Genomic DNA, 12,459 nt, shown 5'->3' on the forward strand with positions numbered 1-12,459 from the left:
GAGGGCATCATGTAAGCAGCCTAAGTTGGTGCTTAACGTAAAAACACACAGCCACGCTAACAAAATTTAGGATCGCCAGACGAAAAACAACTGCCAAATGCTAATGCTGCCTCAGCAACAGGTCCAGAACTGCAGAATGACACCTCTGGGACACAAAATAGCACACCAGGGGATAAAGATGCAGGTGCAAGCAACAGATACGCTGGAGATGGGAACTGTGCCAAGACTGGAACTCAATGTGTGCTCTGTAGAATTAACAGGAACAGCTTCCCCCTCTATCTTCGCCTGGCTTAAGAGCACACAGAGCAGTTAAACAATCAATCATCGCTTGTGGGCAGCAGCATAAAGATCTGTGCTGCTTAAAAGAGTGTGTGCGGCGATGGTGGCAATTGGGGAGTAAAGACCAAGTTTCGTTCCCTAATCTATAACAGAGATTATGAAAAAGCTTTGTTATGCACTGCCAGCAACCATCGCAATAGCCTGCTTTTTGCTCCACTGCATCGATCCCCTGGGCCTGGCCATGAGGAGGACGGAGGAACTGCTTGCCTCCTAATATCGTATCTGGAATTCAATTGCCTGTTTGTCTTAAGAGCACACCACAAGACGCCACCTCAATTGGAGAGCCACAAATTCTTTTGAGATTTTTAGGATTCTCTGGGACGGATGCTAAGTATTGATCAGGGCCCATTGGAGGCACCAGGAACACAAAACAGTCCCCTCTATACCATTTGCTTGTAGTGCTGGCTCACCCACAAGGCAAGGTGAGGCAACTGCCTTGGGTAGCAGGTCAACAGGGGCAGCAGACAGTTCAGAGGGCTGCAGCTAGTGCCAAACAGCCTCTGGACTAATGACTGGCACTCCTACCACACTGCTTCTGATATAATTCTATTGGCTGCCTATCCACTTTAATATCTTATCTTTGATCTATAAAGCCCCAAATGGCTTGATTTCCAAATACCGCAAAGATTACTTCCTCCTTTATACACTAGCTCAGGAGTTAAGATCCACAAGAGACACAATGCGGGCAACTCCAGTGCCCTTGGAGGTCTGCAAGGTGGAAGCCTGCGAGAGGGCCTTTTCTGTGGTGGCCCCAGATTTTGGAACAGCACCATTCACTGTGGAGCATCAGGGCAGCAGTGTTTAGAGACTTGATGATGCAGATATAGTGGCTCTTGGTGGCTGCTCAGTGGCTTAGCATCAAAGCCTGGCCATCTGCATCAACACAGTGTCACCACACAATAAAACTGCTCTGAGTTGAAGAAGGGCATGTTTTACATTCCCAGCTGTAAGTTGGAATCCAGGTCTAAGAGAGAATAGTATAGGCTCCTTCACACATACTGCTAAATAAACTTATTGCATTTTCCTGTGTCTGTGCTGCAAATATAAAAACTCTGTTCACTATTATGGCCGTTCCTCCCCTTAGAACTCTTGCTTCCCACTAGCACTGCAAGAGGGGGTTGAAAGTGCTTTTATGAAAGCCATTAAGGCTAGCAAAAGGTCTCTAGAGGATACAATCAAAGTAAAGCTTTCTAAATGGAATTTCGAACACTCAAACCATGTTACTGAGCCTCCATGTTCAAAGGCAGTGTACCTTGAACACCAGGTGCTTCGTATACAAATGGGGTGGGCTGTTGCACCAGTGTCCTTCTTGCAGGGTCTTCACAGGCATCCAGCACCTCTGGCAACAACGTATTAAACTAGATGGATCTTTGGTCCTATTGAACAAGATTCTTCTGATGCCCCCATGTTTCTCTCTGTGTCTCTCTGTCTTTCTCATGTTTTTATAAATGTACATTCTGGACAAACTTGCCTAGAAAACTCAACAGAAACTTCTGCTTTCAGAAATGGCTCAAAATGCAATCATAAAGAAAAAAAAACCCCTGCTTTTAAAAATCAGGGGTGGGGAAAGAACTAAAACAAGCAAGTGCAGTCGTTCCAAAACATGCTGAATGTTTCCAACATCTCTTCTTCTCAGATTGTGCTAAAGGAGGCTTTTCAGTGGGGAAAAGAATGAGCCTCAGAAGGCATAATGTGTAAACTAGGAAAGCACTTTAAGAAAACCCCGGTAGGATGGAAGGCAGATGAGAAGGAGCAGCGAGAAAATATGTGTGTGTGTATGTTTTTGTGTGCATGAAAAACACAGAGGAAATAGCAGGCAGAATAGCAGCAGACTCCCTTCTATTTGCAAAGGACGGGGGGGAGAGATGCTATATGCACAAAAACAGGACTAGTGTTCAGAGCTGTTTCGTCCTTTGCAGCATCCCAAATCAGAACACATTGGAAGACTCCATATTAAGCTCTCTTAGAATCCTGGCTCAGGGAATATTGCAAAACAGAGCTCTTTAATACGTCTTGCCAACCTTCAGTAAAACCACAGAGCCACTTACAAGGCAGCAGCCAATAGCGACGTACAGGCTGGCCAGCCCTTCCTTGCATGATTAAAGAAGTTCAGATCACCACACACTTCCCCCATCATCTCAACAACAGGGCATTAAGAGCTGACAATACAGAGAGCAACATCCCTTAACACTTACTAACATATGGAAGGAAATATTACCATGGGGTGGATGCAGTACAAATCTATGCATGCCTTCAGTCCTAAAATGCGTCGTGTTGGGGTGGAGCTGGAGCTATTAACTGGTCAGCTTCTTCCAACTTGAGATGCTTTGCTTTTAGCAACATCCTGTTGATCAGCACAAGAGGGGTGTGCAGTGAGAGAGACAAGAGCAGCAGAATAGCATTGCCAGGTCTTGTGATAGCATCTCGAGCCTTATTGCATTTGGTTGTGTTTCCCCACTCGCAACGAGCCAATCCAGCTTCAAAGAGTCTTGGGAGTTGGACTTGGTCAAAAACATCAAGACTTCTAAAAATAATAAAAAACTTTTGTGATGATCTAAACCTGAACTGCAAGCCAACATTTCCCTGAGTTTGGGTTGTTGTCACTTTGGCGGGCTTGGGGTCTGCAGCTGCTAAGGCCAAAAATGCAGTGTCTTCCAGCAGTACACTTGAAGCAAGGGGCGACTGCAATTCTCTCTCCAAATATAGTAAGAACAGGATTCCCCATATAGCCCAATGTGCTAGCTTGCTCATTTACTGTAATTTAGATGATGGATGGACTGATAATTTTTGAGACACAGCAGGTCGTTGTGTGTATTAGCATAAGCTAACTGATTACAAGACTCACAAATTAGATCTCCCTAGTAGGGGGACCAAGACGTACAGACGTCTCTCACCTATGCTGCATTTATTGCAGAAGAAGAAGAAAAGTTCCAGTAACAGAGATTCATGCTGTTTTGGGGTCTAAAAAGACCCATCATGGTTTGGCTGTGTTTCTATACATAGACATTAAAGCTTCTTCAAAGGGCTGTTACTGAGATGAAGCACAGAGTGAGATCTAAATTAATGGGTTCAAATTTCAAGAAAGTGAATTTTGATTAAACATGAGAAGAATCTGCTAACAGTTCAATTTGTTTAACAGTGAAACCAGTGTTAGAAACTGAGATATGAAAGTTAGGAGCTAAATGGCACCTTAATCCTAGGTTATGGGTGCAACAACAGAATGTCTAGGCACTTTTTTTATATATATAACAAGAATACAAAGCTGAAAATGAATGAACTGCAGCGGAACTATTATGTTCATTTTTCACGTGGTCTAGTCCTTCCCCTGCCCACCCCCTAATATTCTTAAGAGGGTCCCTTCTGCAGTCTTCAGAGAGTAGCTGGAAGTGGAGAGGCAGAAACAGGTCCTCATTTCCTTCCAGCAGTGGCAGTTTTCCCTGTCGCAAAATGCGCCTAGAACAATGGGAGTTTCAAACACTGAGTGAAGCAGACTGCCGTGGAAGGAGACAGGACTCTCCTTTGTTAGAGGTTTAATAAGAGACTAGATAGCTGCCTATCAGTGATGCTGTAGCACCAGATTTCCTACACTGTCAGGCAGGTGGACTAGAGGACCTTTGAGGTATCTTCCAATGCTTATGATTATATGAAAGAGTCACTGAAAATATAGTGAAGAACACAGGAAACTGCCCTACACAGAGCCAGGTCATTGGTTCATTTGGCTCCCTATTGCCTACTAGATGTAGCTTTCCTGGGTTTCAGAAACAAAGTATTTCCCAGTCCTGCTTGGAAGAGCTGGGGACTGATCAGTTGTGTCCATATATACAAGCATTACTATTGCAATGGGATGTGAGGGAAAAGAGTGCATATCCATTCAGACTATGCAACTTCCTCTCAGCATGCTTTGAGGGATGGGTTTTTTTTTTTTAGTGACTAATAGTTTTTATTAGGATGGGACACAGCTTATTTGTTTTAAGCTTAATGATTGAGTGTTTGATCATTTACATAACTGAGCTACATTTTAAAGCTCCTTTAAACAAGTATTAGCAGAATGGAATTTACATTATGAAATAAATAAGCACCAATTCATATATGCCCATGCTGAGAGCTGGCACTGTTACACGGGATGGGCAGAAAAGCCTCCTAGAACCATTTTTGTAGGATGGCAAGTAATTAGCTGCCTTCTGTCTTGTAAGTTTTGTACGAACTTCTGAGAATCAGTAAATGGGATACAAATTAGTCAATGGCATCAGTCTAAAATATGCGTTCTAATTAATTCTACTGTGCAGAGAGCCTGGAGAATCCCAGCTCAAGATCAAGAAAGCACATCACAGAACAGGAAATAATGACCACAGCCTGATTACAGCCAAAGAATTAATCTCTGCTACAGCTTTTAAATGTTGGGGAACTGGCTTCCCCCTCTCAATAGGAACTGCTGTGAATATGTAGATTTAAAACATGGATGATGAATGTGTGTGGTTCTCCATCTTGTCAGATCCTGACTCCCATCAGCCCCAGCCAGCAAGGATGAGGAGAGCTGTTGTCCAGGAGAAGCTGGAAGGCTACAGGTTCCCACATCCCTGATTTTGAAACCTTGATGTTTTTGCTCAACCAGTAACATGAGTCCATAGATAAGTTTGCCTGCCGAGTGCTTACTTCCTACGTCAAGCTGCTCATACACAAAATCCATGTGTAGATAGCACATGCACAAAAACATAGTTCTCTGGGTGTATTTATGGTATGTGTATAGTAAGGAGCTGTGTCACAGTACATCTGTATGAAGAAGAAGAAGAAGAAGAAGAAGAAGAAGAAGAGGAGGAGGAGGAGGAAGAGGAAGAGGAGGAGTTTGGATTTGATATCCTGCTTTATCACTACCCTCAGGAGTCTCAAAGCGGCTAACATTCTCCTTTCCCTTCCTCCCCCACAACAAACACTCTGTGAGGTGAGTGGGGCTGAGAGACTTCAAAGAAGTGTGACTGGCCCAAGGTCACCCAGCAGCTGCATGTGGAGGAGTGGGGACACGAACCCGGTTCACCAGATTACGAGTCCACCGCTCTTAACCACTACACCACACTGGCTCTGTGTATGAAGCAACACACACAGACACACACACACACACACACACACACACACTTGTTCTAGCTGCCAAACTACACACAGGAGGTGGTGAATTACTTCCTGCATCATGGAAATACTTTCTGCTTAGAAGAAATGTTGCTGATGAAGCCAGCTTCTGAACACATAGTATCTTGGGCAGTAACTGGAGTCGAAGGAAATTAAGGAGTCATGCACTTTCCAGATGCTCTGCAGAGACAGGCCTGTGCTCAATGTTTTCTCAGTGACCTCAGATGGAAGGAGCACGCTTACGACCCACTGTCAGCGCATCACCAGCTCTCATGAGGAGTTCAAAGGTATGCTGCTCACCAGGTCACCAGATCCACAGAAGACATTAAGTATCTATTAGACCAGAAGGCCACGTATCTGGCATGACTGCATCAAAGGAGAGCAGTGCAGGTAGCACAATCGAGCATTTAGTTGGCAGAAGCAAGGGGTCTTCTGCACTAAATTTCCAACAACCTTCTGACAGTAAGAGCTGTTCAACAGTGGAACCATCTCCCCCAGGAGGCTGAAGATTCTCCTTCCTTGGAGGTTTTTCAGCAGAAGTTGGATGGCCATCTGTCATGGATGCTTTAGCTGAGATTCCTATATTGCATAGGGGTTGATGACCCTCACGGTCCCTCCCAACTCTATGATTCTATGGTTGCAGCTTAGGGAGCAGCTTTCTGCCTCTGTTTCCAAACAGTGTCCTGAACTACTACACCCCAATGTTGCAGCAGGTCAGTATGTCTGTATGATAGCAGCCAACGTCAACCTGGCGTTGATGTTTTGGACAGAAACTCCCATCAACATCGTCAGGTTTATACCAAGTTATTATACGGGATAAAGCAAACCTGGGCATGTCAACAGTTAAAAGAGCTGGAGTTGTAACGTAATGTAAAATTATATAGGCTAGTAAGCCATGATAGCTGAGTAACCCAGTCCATAATTGTAGGGCTGAAAAATAATAATTGGTGTAATTAATTTTAATCAGAACTGTTCCCTGTTGAATTGTGCTCTCTATCTAGAAGACTATTTTGATTACTCTACATGCTTGCCCTGATTGGAGCAATGTGTTTTCAGAGGGATCTTTAAAGCATGAATCAGTAAGGAAACAGCTCTTTAAATATAATGTAAATATAATTATTTATAAGCAAGATAAGGGTTTTCTGCTTGATTCATTTTTTTTTTTTTTACATTTATAGTCTGCCTCTCGTCCAATGTGCTCAAGGTGACACAGATGCTCACAGCCCTGTGACGTAGGTTAGGCTGAGAGTGAGTGACTGGCCCAAGGTCCCTCAGTGAGTTTCATGCCTTGCTTAATAATCAGCTGACTGGTTTAATCAACTATAACTCCAATCTTTAAAATGCTCAAGATTAGATCCAGGATAAGTAAGTTGCACTTGGGTCCCTTTAGAATCTATGCAAAACCAACCATGAATTCATTCCCACTGAAATAAATGAGAACTAAATCGGGATTAATTTTACATATTCCAAAGGGATCTAAGTGCTAATAACTTTACAGCAAAATCCTATGCATGTTTACAGATAAGTAAAATCCATTGTGTCCCCTGAGGCTTGCCTAGAGCAGCAGACTTTAGCCTGGGTTCAATTCTCAAATTTATAATCCTGAGAAAGCCAATATATCTGCAGACCAGTTAAACAGTAGTTTGAAGATGTTCATAAGTTAAATGCCTCAAAAGTAGCACTTAAATATTAGCATGAAGTTTCAGTCCTAAAACAAATCCAAGCAAGATTGGTGCTCGACAGCAGCTAAGGAGTTACAGCAAAGGAAGATTGGTTTGTGTGTGTGTGTGTGTGTGTGTGTGTGTGAGAGAGAGAGAGAGAGAGAGAGAGAGAGAGAGGAGTCACCACTCACAAGCTGTTTGTTTTAAAGTGAACTCTATGCGAGAGACACTAATTCCTCATTGATGGTATCATTGATGAATTGTCAAGCATAACACTGTTCTTTCCAGCAACGCTGTGTGACAATGGAATCTTTACTGTGCCTGTTTTATCCTACGTCAACCTTTAAGTGCTTGTTTGACACTGGATGTTGCTTGCCAACTTTCTGGAGAATGGGAGGCCAGCTTGAGTTTTGACATCAAGGTTATTAAAACAGGTCCTTTACAAGAGAACCACTGGGTTACAGAAAAACACATTGAGAAATCCCTGAGCCGATTTCTGCAGCCTGAGGATTCCTTGTCAATGTACAGCAATGTTCTGTTTCCTCAACGACATATGTTTTTGCATGATCATGCCATATGCCCCCTGTTTCCCAAATTCTGAAACCAGCTCCATGTGGGAAGAGACCTCAGATATCCATGCTGACATCACAGGAACAGCAAGCAGATCCGAGAGTCTGCCTGCGTAGGCTCTGCAACAGAGCCAGGGTCCCACAGAGCAAAAATCCTGCAGCCGTGGTGATTTCAGGGGAGTCACTCAAGTGACTCAGGACTCTAGAAGTTATATAAAGCTCATTCTGCATGGCTTCTGTGTCAAACCTGTCTAAATTATTTTTGGATCGATCAAGAAGCACCCAGATTACTTTGATCTTATTTAGATGAGCCCTTTGAATGCTTTTGAAGATATGCCCTTAAATAATTCAAGAGAGGAGATAAACACAGGCAAAAAAGGAAGACGGAATGGAATGGGGGTGGTGGGAAAGGTTTCTCAGATGCCAGTGGAACAGAGACACTGGTGATGGCCTTAGGCCAATGGGGAAAGAAAGATGGGAAAGTAGCAGGAGAGGAGCAAGGAAGAGTATTGAGCTAAATGTGAATTTAGCTCACAATAGGTGAACAAATTCCATGACGCTGCTACCAACACTAGTCAACTTTTGTTTTACTGCCTCTGCTGTCTTTAAACAACCTGATGGCGGAAAGCTTGCCAGGAAAACCTCCAACTTTTCAATGTGGAATAGCAGGTATTACCTGCCAATTTACTCCTACAACAAGGATGGAATGTGTTGCCATTATGAGCTATCAAATCTTGAAAAGTACTCAGAATACAACCCCCCTTTGATCAATAATAGGAACTCTCCAAAGTGCATCCTTTCTGCTTCTTATGACTGAACTGTTACTCATTGAAATGGGTGTCCACATTAAGCTATTTAACTTCTGATACAAATATTAGACATAGGAGACACAACATTACGGTCAAGAGTATTGTAAGCTTTGTCTTTTTAAAAAGAGAGCTTTCTTGGTTTCACAAGACCATGTGTTTAGTTCATAAGGTTCCTTCTGTGAAGGTCTGCAGTAGCAAAATCTCTAGTTAAGACAGAGGGAGAGATGCATTCACACATACACAACCAGAGATGTTAAAACCAAGTTCAGTCAAGGCTGCCTCTTGGAATCATATGCTCACACACATTTTGGATGAGAAAGCTACCAGCTCTTCCAAAAATACCCAACCAGGAAACCTCTGACCCTCGTGCAATTCAGCAGATGCCTGGCACAGTCCCAGGATAGTAGTTACAGTAATATTCCTTTAAAATCTGAGACATTGTACAAGACCTGCCACATTGCTTATCCCAATGCCCGCTGTATAAAGAATTCAGAAGCAAAGACTTGGATGCAGTGGCATAGCATGGGGGGGGGGATGGACAGAGGGGAAGTGGCCCTGGGTGTAAAATTCGGAGAGAGGCGCAAACAGGTCCCCCCATGACAGGCTCCCTTATCAAGACCATGTGGCTGAGCTCCTGCCACCTTCCAGAGACACTGGAAGGCAAGCTGTGTCCAGGCCTTCAAGGCTTGGGTGCACACCTCCACCCCAGCTGCCCAGTCCACCAGGGGGTGCAACACTTGCCCTGCCCCCAGGCGCTGGCAACCCACACTACGCCACTGCTTGGACGATGACAACATGCTCACTGAACAGGACCCGTCTGCAAGTACCTGGACTTGCTAAAAAAGCAACAAAATGGAAAAAGATAGCCTCTGTTGTATTGACAATCACAAGAAGGTCTTGGGGGAAGCTTAAGTGGGTGATTGTTCCTAGGGCAACTGAATTTTCGCTTCTTCTGCAATTATACTGCAAACATGCCTCATTCTTACTTTATTTTCGAAAGTGGTCTACACAGATAAACATGTACTGCTGGAGCTGCAAGATTTTGACACGGGAGGCTGCTACTACAGGCACAGAAGCATGTCTGGCAAAAAATAAATTTGGCCACTCTGTCTCTAGAACTGGTTAGAGGTGTCATGGTATTGAGTAAACATCACGGAACTAGTGCTGTTCACCACCAAAGCTCGACATGACCACTGTTCTACAATATCTCCCATTTTTTCTGTTCCATTGCCAATGCACACACTCAAAATTAACCCAGGCACAGTGCATCTCATCTTACCATCCATGCACAAGGTCTGAGCAGCCACACCGTTTGGCTTTCTGCCCAACAACAGCAGAACTCCCTGTCCCTGGAGACTTCAATCAAATTCCCCAAGCCACAGTGATGAATGTGTAGCAACCATCAAGAGACCTTCAGGTGCCCACGTTATAAACAGGCACCAGGTCACTTTCACAGACTACATTCCCCCCCAGGCTGCTTCAAGCTCTACGGTTCCTATGCACACTCATTTGTTCTGAAACAAACCCAGCTGAGTTCATTCACCCAAGCGCTGGCAGAAATGCAGCTGTGCATCCCGGTTCTACGAGGAGCTGGGCACTGCTCCCACTGGGTTCAGGCGCACCTAACTTTGCCCGGGATCCCTAAGTAAGAAGGGTTAGAGACCCAAGAGAGAGGCTGGAGAGTCACAGAGGGTGATAGGAATAAATCACTGTAAAGATGGGGTGCTGATTTGCAGGGCAAAGCCTGGCACAGACCACGTTGCAAAGTAGACCTCTCAGGAGGCTTTGAAAGGGGGACGAGGTGAGAGATGGGGCGGGGGGGGGGGAGACAGCTTCTCAGGGGCATCAGGACCCTTCTCATTCCAGAAGGAAAGCGGGCTGGGGGTGGGGGGAGTAGGTAGGCAGGCAGGCGATGCTAATGGCCGGAGAGCGAAGCGCCGGCAACTGGGGGAGGAGAGAGAAAGAGATTGGGGGGGGGGGGGTCGCCTTACGTTCTCTTGAAAATGCCTCCCAAGCAGCTGCCGAGCAGCAGGCAGAACTGTTGCGAGAAGAAGACCCAGGTGATCTGCGAGAGGGAGCTCTGGGTCTGGCAGCGCAGGTCCAGCAGGGTGGGCCCCAGGAAGGCGATGCAGAGGCCGAAGCTGAAGAAGACGCTCCAGTAGGTCAGCGTGGGCTGCAGGTTCCTCTTGAAGAGCGTCGTCACCCGCGCATCCCACCACCACATCCTCGGCTCCCGCGGCCCGCCAGGAAGCAGCGTCCGCGGCAGCTCGCTCTCCCGCCACTGCCTGCCTGCCCTCGAGAGCGAGTCCCTGGGCTAAGACCGAGAGAGAAACCGGAGCGGGCGAGTGGCGCCCCCTAGCCGCGCGCAGTCCGCCGTGGCCGAGCGGGAGAGCCGGGTCTTCGCTGCTGCCCCGCTCTTCGCGCCGGAATCCCCTCGGAGAGCAACACCTGCCCGTCGGATCTATCGCGTCCCGCCCTGGGCGAGCCCGTCGTCGATCACATGCGAGGAGCCTCCGCCTCCGCCCCGAGGATCCGGCGCTCGCCTCCTTCCGCGGGCGCTGCAGCCTTGCCCGCGTCCCGCTCGCCGGGCTTACAGGCAGCAGCAGCAGGCGGAGTACCGCGCGCGGGGCGGGGACTGGCTCCGCCCCTTCGGCCCGGGGAGCCGCGCACAGGCGCCAGCAACGCCCGCCTCCCGGGCCGGCGGAGCGCCGAGGGTCCCAAGCTGCGCTCGCCGGACGGGGAGCTCTGGTTCTCCCCCCGGCCAGCTCCCAGGCGAAGCCCCGGCGGGGTCAGCTTTGCAAAAGGGGCGCCGCCAGCTAGCAAAACCTTCCGGGCGAGGAAGCAGCTGCAAGTGGTTTCCCTACAACCGAAAACACCTGCGCGGCTACCCATCGCCAGGTGTGATCACTGCACACGCGTCTCCATCACTTCGGAAACGCGGCCCGCCTGCGAGAGGGCTGGCGTGGCCCAGCGCAGCTACCTGCCTTTATCTCGTTTTGCAGGCAGTTGAAAATACCCGCAGTAATTACACGCGACGATCATTTGTCGTACACGGGATGGAAGTAAATCGTAACGTCTGAAACAACTCTTTTGCGCTGGTTTCTTTTCCCTCCTTTATTCTCTCTCTCTCTCTCCCTCCCCCCACCCGTACGTGAGACTCGCAGGTGACCTCAGTCTCTCATCCACACCATCATCATTCCCTTATTGAAGTCAGTGCTACTGACACGAGTAGCTTACTTACCATTCGCTTCGCAGGGAGAGACTCAAGTTGAACACGTGGGTAAAGGTCGTGGAAACGTCCCTTGACATGCACATAGAAGCTTAGGAGAGGAGATGGTTGTGGAGACCAGGGCAGCAAAATTGTTGTATTTCCTCTCTACTCCCACCCCTGCAAACAGGGGTGCCAACTTGAATAAAAGATTGGGGTGGGGGCTGGTAAGCCCCGCCCCGCATAATCAATCACATGACATTGTGCATGCACACTATTTAAATGGCAATGCCCATCAAGTATGGGGGGGCTGGCCCCCTTAAATGTTTTATTGGGGGGTGAAGACCCCTGGGCCCCAAGGAGGTGACTCCTAAACTCACAATTCTGAGAATACAGAGGTTTCCCCTGCAGACCCTCCAAGTGTCCCTGTTTCCCAAGTCCTGGATTTACAGAAGCCGTCCCGATTTCTGATTTGACCCTGGAATGTCCCACTTTTCCTTAGGACTTCCCTATTTTCATCAGAGAAATGTCAGAGGGTATGGAGCTATGTGACCCCCCCCCCAGACAAGCAGATAAGTAACTATACAAATTCAGAAGACATCTGAAGGCAGCCCTATATAGGGAAGTCTATGTAATGTTTAATGTTTTATTGTGTTGGAAGTTGCCCCTAGTGACATGAGCAACCCAGTCAGGTAAGTGGGGTAAAGGTAAAGGTAAAGGTACCCCTGCCCGTACGGGCCAGTCTTGACAGA

General features: G+C 46.9%; 1 protein-coding gene across 2 annotated transcripts in view; it reads right to left on the reverse strand.

Annotated features, from left to right (window-relative positions):
- The window catches only part of MFSD4A (major facilitator superfamily domain containing 4A), a 46,540-nt gene extending 34,714 nt beyond the window's left edge, over nucleotides 1-11,826 (reverse strand). Inside the window, exon 1 of one of the 2 annotated variants that reach the window (XM_083444486.1) lies at nucleotides 11,741-11,826. In XM_083444486.1, coding sequence (XP_083300612.1) covers nucleotides 11,741-11,814 — 74 coding nt within the window. In that variant the 5' untranslated portion in view covers nucleotides 11,815-11,826. Of the gene's footprint in view, nucleotides 1-10,490; nucleotides 11,137-11,740 lie in introns of those variants that run through there. The other variant, XM_083444485.1, reaches the window with a different exon arrangement.
- Nucleotides 11,827-12,459: the final 633 nt, after the last annotated feature.

Source organism: Podarcis tiliguerta (genome assembly GCF_965153285.1).
Source record: "Podarcis tiliguerta genome assembly, chromosome: 6".
In the NCBI taxonomy this organism is placed as follows: Eukaryota; Metazoa; Chordata; class Lepidosauria; order Squamata; family Lacertidae; genus Podarcis; species Podarcis tiliguerta.